The sequence below is a fragment of the Urocampus carinirostris genome, chromosome 8 (genome assembly GCF_059441175.1).
Source record: "Urocampus carinirostris isolate Australia breed hairy pipefish chromosome 8, RoL_Ucar_1.0, whole genome shotgun sequence".
Lineage (NCBI taxonomy): Eukaryota > Metazoa > Chordata > Actinopteri > Syngnathiformes > Syngnathidae > Urocampus > Urocampus carinirostris.
In genome coordinates, this window is record NC_142356.1 from 8241068 (window position 1) to 8254082 (window position 13015).

General features: G+C 41.3%; 1 protein-coding gene across 3 annotated transcripts in view; it reads left to right on the top strand.

Moving 5' to 3' along the window:
- The window catches only part of sgcz (sarcoglycan zeta), a 399187-nt gene that overhangs the window by 361873 nt on the left and 24299 nt on the right, over positions 1-13015 (top strand). For all 3 annotated transcript variants that reach the window (XM_088342999.1, XM_088343001.1, XM_088343000.1), the window contains exons 5-6: positions 4637-4759; positions 9314-9386. In XM_088342999.1, coding sequence (XP_088199125.1) covers positions 4637-4759; positions 9314-9386 — 196 coding nt within the window. The remainder of the gene's footprint in view (positions 1-4636; positions 4760-9313; positions 9387-13015) is intronic.

The following is a 13015-nucleotide window of genomic DNA, read 5'->3' on the forward strand; positions in this document are numbered from 1 at the left end:
ATCATTTCATTTCACCCTTACCTTTGGAAATATACACTTTTTTCCTTAGATTACTTTCAACAGGACCCGGACTCTGCAGGTCTGCATCAAACCTTAAGTACCGATATCATTATCCGTTCATTTTGCCGGCTGTGATTTTTGGACTGTGTACTTTAATGAAGGACATTCAGTTACAATCGCGGGACTTAAATTCGGGGTTAATTTTGTGTTTGTGTTACATTTTTTTAATGTGGGCGCATGCGGCTTATATACAGGTGCGGCTTGTGTAAGTACAAAATCGGGTTTCCTCTTAAAAGTGGTGGGTGCGGCTTATAATCAGGTGCGCTCTATAGTCTGGAATTTACGGTAAATATTCTACCGTAGAATTCCCAGCTTAAAGCCCTAGTGTGTAACAACAGACCAAAATGGCGGCGACCTTTGGTAGGGATTCCACTATGTAAAAGTACATTTTTCGACTTGTGATTTTTTTCTTTCAATAAAATTGGTATGATAATTCTTTTTGGTTAGTATTCCAAATAACTTTTTTTTGTTTTCACTGAAAGAAAGTTTTTTTGTACTACTGTGAGGTACTAAATATTACACACTGTCCCTTTAAGATCACACCTTTTACTTATCCTTTAACCATGGGGGTCTTAGGAGGACCACATTCTGTGGTGTGTCTTGGGCAAGTACCACCTGGTGTCACGTTCAGAATAAAGGGTAGACCCAATCGCGTCACGTTTCTCACAAGTTTATTGAGATAGAGAGAGGAAGGAATCGTGATCCGAATACAGAAATGGATCTTCCGTAGCGGGAGATGGCGTGTCGGGGACGGAAAAACAGGTCGATTGACAGGACGGGAGAGCAAAAACTTGGTCAGGGACAGAAACGGGTCGTAAGTCGGGACGGGAGAGCAAAAACGTGGTCAGGGACGGAAACGGGTCGTAAGTCGGGACGGGAGAGCAGACGTGGTTGGGATCAAAAAATGGGTCGTAAGTCGGGACGGGAGAGCAGACGTGGTTGGGATCAAAAAACGGGTCGTAAGTCGGGACGGGAGAGCAGACGTGGTTGGGATCAAAAAACGGGTCGTAAGTCGGGACGGGAGAGCAAAAACGTGGTCAGGGACAGAAACGGGTCGTAAGTCGGGACGGGAGAGCAGACGTGGTTGGGATCAAAAACGGGTCGTAAGTCGGGACGGGAGAGCAGACGTGGTTGGGATCAAAAAACGGGTCGTAAGTCGGGACGGGAGAGCAGACGTGGTTGGGATCAAAAAACGGGTCGTAAGTCGGGACGGGAGAGCAGATGTGGTCGGGATCAAAACAGGTCGTAGTCGGAAAAACAGGAAAGGCGGGAGTCAGGGTCGAAAAAATGCTTGCATTGAATAAACAGAGGTGCGCAGACAGACTGACAACAGTGGATTGACGGGACTGGGTTTAAATAGGGAACCCTACCCAACCCTGGACACGAATAATAAATTGCATGAAGAGAAAGGCATTGTGGGAAGTAATTAGGGTGTCCTAAAAGAAAAAAAGTAAATGTATGGTCACACATATTCAAAATATTTGATTCTGTAGTGGTTCGAATTTCTCCCCCACAAATCATGGATCTCTTAACCCGACAACCCAAAATGTTGAAAGAGCCATATTGAACCCCCCAAAAAACTCTTAAAATGGATTTTATAGCCTCCCCTTGTCCAACCGACTTCCAAGTGGTTTATCTCTCTTGCTTTTAATTCCGTCCTTGTCGAGGTTTGCATACGCTCTGCAGCAGAGGGAGACTTTTTCACAAGTAATCAAGCTTGATTGAGACTGACAAGTCACTCTGCCGACCTAATTGCTTCTATTAATAGCGGAGATAAGCGCGTGCTGGGGGCTCCAGGTCACTTTTAACCTAGAAAAAGACCCACTTTCACTTGGTTTTTGTCACGAGGAGACGGGACCAGAACGGAGGCAGGAGGCAGGAAGGGAGAACTCATTTGCGTTACCGATTATTACTTTTATTTAACAAAATAAAAGTCGTCCAACTCTCAGGGACAAACAAAACAAAAACAGGCTTACAGGCAAACAGGAACTAAGACCACGGAATACTCATAAAACAGGTTTTAACTCAAAACGTTCAAACACAGGTTTCTTCCGACTCAAACGAAACAGGACAGAGCAAAACAGAACAGAAAATGTAATGAACCAGCGCCCGCAATACCCACAACCCACCCTTAAGTAGCACACACGCAAATTAGCTGATTTACTACAGCCGGTGCCCAGGGGGCGAGGACTGCCGGTCGCCACGGCGACCATGCTGGACACGACAGTTTTACAGTGTTTGGTTTTTTTCCTCCATCTAAAGATTGTTTTAAGAATCGATCGGTTATTTTTCCGATAAATCAATGACTCGGATTTTATTACAAACACATTTTAATTTCCTCCTTTTTTCATATATTGGAATTATGGACGGATCAAAAAAATTGCACAAAAGAAAAGAATATTCAGGCGGCCCGCAGAGAAGCGCAGGAGAAAAATGAGCTGCAGTATTAAATATGTCCACTTGATGTCACCTAACCCAGGCACCCCTCACAAAACAACTGTAGTAGTCTATCTCGCTCTCGTTCTCTCACTTTCTGTATTTTTTTTCTCTCTTTTTCTACCTTTCACTTGCTCTCTCTCTCTTTCACTCTATCTATTTCTCTTTCTCTCTTTTTTTCTCTTTTTTTCTTGCTCTTTCTCTAATTTTCCCTAAATCTCTATTTTTTCGCTCTTGTTTTATTTTCCCTTCTCACCCCGTCTCTCTCCTTTTTGTCTTTCTCTCTCTCTTTCACTCTTTCAGTCTTTTTCTCACTTTATCTCTTCCTCACTCCCTTTCTTACTTTTTTGTCTCTTTCTCTTTCTGTCTTTTACTCTTCTCTCATTTGTTTGATCGTTCTCTCTGTCCTTTTCACTGTCTTTCTCTCATTTTTTTTCTTCCTTTTTTTGTCTCTCTCTCTTTTTTCTCTTTTTATTCTCGTTCTCTCTCCTTTTCCTGGTTTTAAACACCAAATTTAAAAATTTTGATTCAATGAGCTGCAGTATTACAAAGTACAAAACAACTGTAGTAGTCTCTCTCTCTCTCTCTCTCTCTTGTTATCTCTCTTTCTGTATTCCTTTTCTCATTTTCTACCTTTCACTTGCTCTCTCTCTTTCACTCTATCTATTTCTCTCTCTTTCTTGCTTTTTTTCTCTCTTTTTCTCGCTCTTTCTCTAATTTTCCCAAATCTCTATTTTTCGCTCTTGTTTTATGTTCCCTTCTCACCCCGTCTCTCTCCTTTTTGTCTTTCTCTCTTTCACTCTTTCAGTCTTTTTCTCACTTTATCTCTTCCTCACTCCCTTTCTTTCTTTTTCATGCTTACTTTTTTGTCTCTTTCTCTTTCTGTCTTTTACTTTTCTCTTATTTGTTTGATCGTTCTCTCTGTCCTTTTCACTCTCTTTCTCTAATTCTTTTCTTTCTTTTTCTCTTTTTTTTTTCTCTCTCCCTTTCCTGGTTTTAAGCACCAAATTTAAAAATTTTGATTTGATGAGCTGCAGTATTACAAAGTACAAAACAACTGTAGTAGTCTCTTTCTCTCTCTCTCTCTCTCTGTTTCTCTCTCTCTCTCGTTCTCTCTCTTTTTGTATTCCTTTTCTCTCTTTTTCTACCTTTCACTTGCTCTCTCTCTTTCACTCTATCTATTTCTCTCTCTTTCTTGCTTTTTTCTCTTTTTCTCGCTCTTTCTCTAACTCTTTCTAAATCTCTCTTTATTTTTCCGCTCTTTTTTTATTTTCCTTTCTCACCCCCTCTCTCCTTTTTGTCCTTCTCTCTCTCTCTTTCACTCTTTCAGTCTTTTTCTCACTTTATCCCTCTCTCACTCTTTTACTTGCTCTCTCTCTTTCTCTTGCCTAATTTTTTTGTCTCTCTCTTTCTATCTTTTACTCTTCTCTCATTTGTTTGATGATTCTCTCTGTCCTTCTCACTCTCTTTCTTTCTTCATTTTTTTCTTTCTTTTTCTGTCTCTCTCTCTTTTTTTCTCTTTTTATTCTCATTCTCTCTCCTTTTAAATTTGTACTTATTTTGTAGTATTTTGTACTGTTTCCGTAGCAATATTTTTGTTGTGGAGACACAAAATGACAATGAGGACAAAGGTGACACCAAAGGTTTGTAGTTTTTATTAGAAGTACTTGTCATTATACTCTGACCTTTTTCCGTTGGCTAGCTGGATGACAAAGCTTATGGGCCGTAGTTTGCCCGGTCCTGCACTACTTTGTTTTGAAAGGCAGACACTTGAGCTGAATTACAAGTTTATTTGGGAGGAAAAAGGATCTACCAAAAGGCGCTCGGCACATGGAGGGCAGGAGAAAACGAGGAACAAAAACCACAGCGTAGGAAATCAGGAACATTAAGACAAACAAAAATCGGACAGCTTCTGCTGTGGGGCACAGTCCTTAACTCCTGGGTTCCTGATTAGAGTCAGGTTTAGGTGGTGAAGAACAGTTATGGGGTCCTTCAGATCATCTACTATTTTAACTATTTCGATTGCACAGAATTCTGAACTTTAGCGAGCAGATTGAGTCTCGTTTTGTTTTTTAGAATGTTTGAGAATCTTCCTCTTGATTTGAATTTCTGTTTTTTTCCTTTTTTTTCTTTCCTCCAGGCTCGGAAACGGTGGAGGTGCAGTGTCAGAGGTTCGAGGTGAAGAGCGCTGACGGAGAACGAGTTTTGTTCTCCGCCGACGAAGAGGAGGTTCGGATCGGGACCGAGAAGCTACGTGTTACAGGTGCTAGCGCCGAAACAGAATAAGTTGAGGGGGAGGAACGATTCGGTGATTTAATCCACGATTAACATTGATAATTCTTTTAATTATTACTTGATTTAATCCAGGGGTTTCTTAGCGCAAAGAGCACCCAGTTTAATATAAATTTGTAAAATAGCTACTTAGCTAGATGGCTTGCTAAGTAGCTAAGAAGATAGCTTCATAGTTAGCTAAAAACAGCTAAAAAACTAAAACGAAGCTAGCTAGCTAGCGAAAAGACTAAAAAGCCAACTAAATAGCCAAATAGAAAGCTAAAAAAGGCCAGATAGCTAGCTAAAATATATGCCAAACGTTAGCTTAACAACTAGCTAGATAGCATGCAAAAATGTAAAAAGCTAGCTAGATAGCTTGCGAAATAGCTGAAAATGAATGGGGATACCTAGCTTCAAAGCTAAAAAGGTAGCCAGATAGAAAGCTAAATATATTGGAATTTATTTTATTGTATTTCCAGTAGAATAAATCAATGAATGGATTAATAAATACATGTGTTCATCAGATGAATAAACATGAATAGATTCTCATTCTGTTCTCTTAATTAATTACTCGAGTAGATGTTATTCGTCCGTGAAGTCCTTGAACTAGGATTTATTTATTTGAATTTCGGAAATAACCATTGATCGTGTTATTACTATGTTATTACTATGTTATTACTATGTTATTACCAGTTTTTTCAAACATGCTATGTGACATTATTCTGTTGTTGACTCATTGTTTTTGTCCTGTTTTTATTTTTATGTTCGAAATAAAAGTTTTCATTCATTCATTCATCCATTCATGTTAAATACTAAAAAAAAGGTACAAATAGACTCAGTCACGCGATCAAAAAATTCATTTTACTTGATTATCACAATGACCCAGCACTGATGAGCTATTTTCAGAACACCTTGGCGGGCACCTCAACTGTCCCCCGATTTACTCAATATTAATCATGTTAACTTAAAATGACAAAAAAAATGATATATGGAAGATAATGGATAATGGAAATAAGCATGAGGAATCAATTAAGCCTTCATATCTCTTGGCTTTTGGAAACCAGAGGGCTTGCAAATGAATACTTGGCCGAGACACTCCATATCCATATCCAATTCATCTCAGGACTCAAACCACTCGAAGTTTTCACCGTTTTTTTTTTTTTTTATGATTTTGGCTTAGCTGTTCTTACGGCTCTCCAGTGTCTCGTGAACATTACGGTGAGATCGAGAGGCGGCCCGGCCAAGTTGTGCTACTACGAGCTTCATTTGTTCCAGAACCGTTGCTCAAATTGCTCGCGTGACGGACGAATTTTCCCGATATGAAATGATTAAAAACAAGTAAAAAATAGATTTAGACCAGGGGTGTCAAACTCATTTGAACTCGGGGGCCACACGATAGAACAAACATTCTGTCGGGGGCCGGACTAGTAGATTAAAGAGAAAGAAAAAGAGATAAAGAAACAAGAGAAAGCGGGAGGGAAAAAGAGAGAGGGCGGGACAAAGAAAGAAAAAGAGAGAGAGGGAGAGAGCGTGAGAAACAAAAGATAAAAAGTCGTGAGAGAGGGGGAAAAGAAAGGGAGAGGAAGAAAGAAATCCAAAGAGAAATAGAGAGACAGAAGGAGAGAAAAGAGAAAAGAAAGCGCGAAGGGTATGAAGAGAGAAAGAGAAAAGAGAGAAAATGAAAAAAGGAAGTTAGAGCATAAGAGGTTAAAAGATACAGAGAGAGAAAAAGACCGAGAGCAACAAAAGAAGAGAAAAAGAGACACAGAGAGTGAGAGACAGAGTGGGAGAAAAGGGGTGGAAAAGAGAGAGAGAGAGAGAGAGAGAGAGAGAGAGAGAGAGAGAGAGAGAGAGAGAGAGAGAGAGAGAGAGAGAGAGAGAGAGAGAGAGAGAGAGAGAGAGAGAGAGAGAGAGAGAGAGAGAGAGAGAGAGAGAGAGAGAGAGAGAGAGATAAATAAATACAAGTACAGTGTCTTTGTTCGAGGCACAAACAAATGAGAAAAGAGTAAAAGACAGAAAGAGAAAGAGACAAAAAAGTAAGCATGAAAAAAAAAGAAAGAAAGGGATTGAGGAAGAGATAAGTGAGAAAAAGACTGAAAGAGTGAAAGAGAGAGATAGGAAGAGAAGAAGCGAAACAGGAGTGAAAAAATAAAGAGATATTTAGGGAAAATTAGAGAGAAAAAAAGCAAGAAAGAGAGAGAAATAGATAGAGTGAAAGAGAGAGAGCAAGTGAAAGGTAGAAAAAGAGAGAAAAGGAATACAAAAAGAGAGAGAATGAGAGAGAGAGAGAGAGAGAGAGAGAGAGAGAGAGAGAGAGAGAGAGAGAGAGAGAGAGAGATATAAATAAATACAAGTACAGTGTCTTTGTTCGAGGCACCTGGCTTTGGCAACATCAAGTTGACATACTTCAACCTGCAGCTTGTTTTTCTCTTGCGCTTCTCTGAGTGTTGTCTCGCGGGCCGGATTCAATCCCTTAGCGGGCCTGATTTGGCCCGCGGGCCGCCCGTTTGACACCTGTGCCTTTAAGTGAACCCTAAATACCTATAAAACACATTTTTCTTATTACTCAAAACACAAAAACATGAAACATACACTAATTAGATTGATAAATTGCTATTAACTAAATGAAATGTGAGATTATTATGAGCACTTACCATGAAGGGAGTCACCGTGTGTGGGTGGTCCGGAGGAGTGACGTAACTACTTACTGTACACTTGAAATTAAAGTTACAGTAAGTTTGGAAAAAAACAAACAGCTATTTATATTTTGTCAGAACCAGAACGGAAACAGGACCCACTCGCGTAACGTTACCACAAGTTTTATTGAAGGAAGAGAAAGATTGCTGGACGCGGAAAGCAGGTCGCTCTGAACGCGGAAGTGGGACTTCCGTGGCGAGCGATGGCGGTGTCGGGAACGGAAAAAAACGGGTCAGTAGCCGGGATAGAAGAGCAAAAACGTGGTCGGGATCGGAAACAAGTCGAAAGCCAGGAGAGGAGAGTAGACGTGGTCGAGATAAAAAAACGTATCGTTATTCGGGACGGGAGAACAGACGTGGTCGAGATCAAAACAGATCGTAGCGGGAGACAAACAGGAGCAAAAAAAAAAAACGGACAGGCGAAAAAGGGTTTGCCATGTACAAACAGAGATTTGCAGACGGACCGACAAAAGGGGACTGACAGGACAGAGTTTAGATACTGACAGGGAGCCAATCTGTCAACAAGCTGCAGCTGGCGCCACACGGGCGGGGCCAATTGGGCGCCATGGCAACCGTGACATATTTCCCCCCCAAAAAGTCTAAATCACAGCTATCAAACAGGCGGCCCGCGGGCCAAATCAGGCCCGCTAAGCGATTGAATCCGGCCCGCGAGACAACACTCAGAGAAGCGCAAGAGAAAAACAAGCTGCAGGTTGAAATATGTCCACTTGATGTTGCCAAAGCCAGGTGCCTCTCACAAAGACTCTGTACTTGTATTTATTTCTCTCTCTCTCTCTCTCTCTCTCTCTCTCTCTCTCTCTCTCTCTCTCTCTCTCTCTCTCTCTCTCTCTCTCTCTCTCTCTCTCTTTTCCCCCCATGTTCTCCCACTCTTTGTCTCTTTCACTCTCTTTGTCTCTCTCTTTCTTTGTCTCTTTCTCTCTCTGTGTCTTTTTAACTTATTTTGCTCCAACTTCTTTTTTTCCTTTTTCTCTTTCTCTCTCCCTACCCTTCGCGCTTTCTTTTCTCTTTTATCTCCTTCTGTCTTTCTATTTCTCTTTGGATTTCTTTCTTCCACTCCCTTTCTTTCCCCCTCTCTCATGACTTATCTTTTTATCTCTTTTGTTTCTCACTCTTTCTCCCTATCTCCCTTTCTTTGTCCCACCCTCTTTCTCTTATTTCTTTTTTCTCTTTTTCTTTCTCTTTAATCTACAAGTCCGGCCCCCGACAGAATGTTTGTTCTATCGTGTGGCCCCCCGAGTTAAAATGAGTTTGACACAACCGGTCTAAATCGATTTATCAAAATGTATCTATCTAAATGTAATCTACTCTAGATAATCAAAACTAAATTATAAATCCTGTTTTGTGTGTGTACGTGTGCATGTCAACATTCGTTCGTATGTGTCTTGTAGGTTCCAAAACGGCCAAACCGATTTTCGTGAAAAACTACACAGTTGTACTCTAGGCCTCTGGCCTTGTCTTTAGCTAGGTTTCTTGTCAATAATTACCGACAAAATCGATGTCGATGCCTTGTACGGGTGGCTCTGGAGGTCCGTGAGCCGCATTTTCGGCACTTCCTATTGGCTCCCTGGTGTTGTTTCAACAAACAATGGTCCCAACAACCTCGCCCAAGTAGAATGCCCAGCCACCTCCAGCCCAGGCCATTATGCTTGTATTATATGAACTGAAGTATTTTCTGAACTACATGTCACAAAAATTGATAATTAGGTAGAAAAATACGTGACACTGGAGAATAAGTCCCATGCTTTGTGGTTTATGTCACAATCGGACAAGATCAGTGAAAACACGTTTGAGTTCCATGGCCTGAATTCTGGTTTTTGGTCGTTTCTCAGGTTCGGAAGGAGTCGTCTTTAGCCATTCGGTTCAGACCTCGCACGTGAGGGCGGAGCCTTCCCAGGATTTAAGGTGAGCAAAATTAATAATTCGGATTCCTCAAAAGTAGATAGATAGATAGATAGATAGATAGATACTTTATTCATCCCCGAAGGGAAATTCACATTTCCAGCAGCATCCCTGAGCTGAGAACAATACAATAATAAAGCAAAAAGAATACAATATACAAATACCCAGTGTGACGTGCAAATGCCCACTGTAGCGTGTTATATAGAATAACTAAATAGTGCTACACAGAATACATATTGCAATAAGATTCGGTAATATGCAATGTAGGTGGTGTGGTTTACTGTGGGCTTTTACTCTGCCGGGTAGAGTTAAAGAGCCTCATGGCATGAGGAAGAAAAGATCTCTTCAGTCTGTCCGTGGTACAAGACAGTGAGAGCAGTCTGTCGCTGAAACTGCTCTAGTATGTTTCTGTCGCATTTTATGTTCGTTTTGCCGGAGATAGAAGAGATCAAAGCCAGGAGAGAAAGCTTACCACGTGTTGTGAGTCATCATTTTATTCATAGTTAGTTTCTTTTGTCTTTTATTAGCATATTTGGTATTGGAGTAATCCAAAAGTAATTGAAAGTAATCCAGTTAAAGTAACCCTACCCAACCCTGCATTTTATGTTAGTTTTGCCGGAGATCAAAGAGATCAAAGCCAGGTGAGAAAGCTTACCACGTGTTGTGAGTCATCATTTTATTCATATTTAGTTTCTTTTGTCTTTTATTAGCATATTTGGTATTGGAGTAATCCAAAAGTAATTGAAAGTAATCCAGTTAAAGTAACCCTACCCAACCCTGCATTTTATGTTAGTTTTGCCGGAGATCAAAGAGATAGAAGCCAGGAGAGAAAGCTTACCACGTGTTGTGAGTCATCATTTTATTCATATTTAGTTTCTTTTGTCTTTTATTGGCATATTTGGTATTGGAGTAATCCAAAACTAATTGAAAGTAATCCACTCAGTAGCCTAGATGGTAAGGCGCCCGCTTTGAGACTGGGAGGTCGGTGGTTCGCGCCCCGGCCGAGTCATTCCTAAGACTTAAAAAGTGGTCGGCGGCGCCCTCTGTTGGCTGCGGCTGCATCGGCTCGCTACAACGGGTCAGGTGCAATCGACATTTCGTTCTGTGTACATTGTTACACAGAATGACAATACAAGGAAATTATTATTATATTATTAAAGTAACCCTACCCAACCCTGCATTTTATGTTAGTTTTGCCGGAGATCAAAGAGATCAAAGCCAGGAGAGAAAGCTTACCACGTGTTGTGAGTCATCATTTTATTCATATTTAGTTTCTTTTGTCTTTTATTAGCATATTTGGTACTAGTAATCCAAACGTCATTGAAAGTAATCCAGTTAAAGTAACCCTACCCAACCCTGCATTTTATGTTAGTTTTGCCGGAGATCAAAGAGATCAAAGCCAGGAGAGAAAGCTTACCACGTGTTGTGAGTCATCATTTTATTCATATTTAGTTTTTTTGTCTTTTATTAGCATATTTGGTATTGGAGTAATCCAAAAGTCATTGAAAGTAATCCAGTTAAAGTAACCCAACCCATCCCTGCTTGTCCGCTAGCCACAAGCGTTAGCGACATGGGACGTCCGCTAGCGAGAGCTTTGAACATCGGGAGTGACAAATAACGAAGCCAACCGCCTCCGGTTCCCTGGTTACCGACCGGCAGGCGACACGGCGAGATGAGAAACAGTAGGACGGCGTTTTCCCCTTTTTTTTCCCGAGTTTAACGAGCAAAACGGACTAATGTGTCCCTCTTTCACCTTTGTAGCTGCTTTCAAAAGAGCTTTGTACTTTGTTTGAAGCGCAAACTCGCTTTGTCCCCCCGCTGTTGCTTTATTACACGTCAAATCGAATTTCCACCGCAATCCTCTCGATTGTGTTTTGTCAGTCTTGAGTCATTTCGATTGCTCAACTTTATCTATGGAATCGGAGCTGCTTCGACTTTTTCGGCACGCCATGACGATAACGACAATTTCAATACTTATTAAAAAAGCGTTTTCAGGACCCTGTAACACGGGTGTTTGCACCTTTTTTGTCACAACCAGAACAGATACAGGACCCAATCGCGTGACGTTCTCACACAAGCCTTTTATTTTACGGGAAATGGGGAGTCATGCGCGTTAGGAAGCCAGTCTGGCGTGGCAGGACAGGAAGCTAGATAGATAGAGACCGATTCCAATTGCCCGGGGTGATATCGGACAGATGGGGTCGATACCGGACAGGACGGGACAGACAGGATTGATATCAAAACAGGATATTGAAAATAAACAGGACAAACTAGACGGGAACGAAAACTGGAGAGAATAATAAACAGGACAAAACTAGACGGGAACGAAACTTGAAACCGATATTAAACAGGACAATATAAACGGGAACCAAGTCAGAACCCACGTCTTGTGGGGCAGAAGTTCGTGTGACGGGCTGACAAAAAAGCAAGAGAGCGCTGAGCTTAATATAGAAAGAAAGCCAATCTCTCAACAAGCTGCAGCTGGCACCACATGGGCGGGGCCTATTCGGCACCATGGCAACCGTGACACACACCTATCTCTCTCTGTTTCTCTTTCTCTCTTTATATTTCTCTGTCTTTCTCTTTGTGTCTGTATTTTCCCTCTCTGTCTTCCTCGCTGCATCTTCTGTGCATTGCTTTCACTCTGTCCATCTCTCTGACCCTCTTTATGTGTCTCTGTTGGCTCTGTCCTCACACCGTCTCGATCTGTCTCTTTATCTCTTACGTCTCTGTATTTCTCTCTCTCTTTCTCTTTCTCTCTACTTGTCTCTATATTTCTCTCTCTCTTTCTCTTTCTCTCTACTTGTCTCTATATTTCTCTCTCTCTCTTTCTTTTTCCCTCTCTCTGTCTGTCTTTCTGTGACACTGTGTTTCTCTCTTTCCCTCCCTCTATTTCTGTCCATTTCACTTTGTCTCTTGCTGCAGCTAGCCAAGCCCCCGGGTAAGATAGTTTGAGACCCCTACGTTAGAAGATCTTTGTTCTCTCTTTTGACTCTACCGGAGTTAAAACCAGGAACGGATCTGGTTTCATCCCTCGGCCTTTTGGCGGCGCTGGAGGACGAGAAATTTGGGCGTCCCCCTCGTACTGAGCCGGACTCGTTTTCCTCCAATCAAATCGAAGCGACGTAGCGCTCACCTCATTTACTTTCTACGACCCCCATCGCTCTTTTCTTTGTACTCCGCGATGGATATTAGACTTTGATCCCGGGGTTCTAAGTTGTTTTTCTGTCCCGGAAAGGCAATTTGACTTAATGGCGGCCTCCTTCTAAATCGCCCCAATTAAGAAACCGCCAGCTATCGTCGGAAGATGACTCATCGGTAAAACGCTGAATCTCCTTTCGCTCTCGGCGAGTGAATTCCCGAACATGAAAATTGAATTTCGAGCTTGGAAGATATATGAAACTATACTCTGTGTTTCCCTTCAAATTTTCTGAGAACTAAATGAACAGAAAGGTGTTGTGGGAGGTAGTTCAGCACTTAGTTCCCCTTGTCCCTTTGTTTGTCTGCAATAAAAATACTACAAGAAATTACTACAAAACCAAATATCACATTTTGTGCTTGAAAACAGGGTCTAACATATCATTTTGTATTTATTCAAAGTAGAAAAAAAATATTTTAGAAATACTACAATT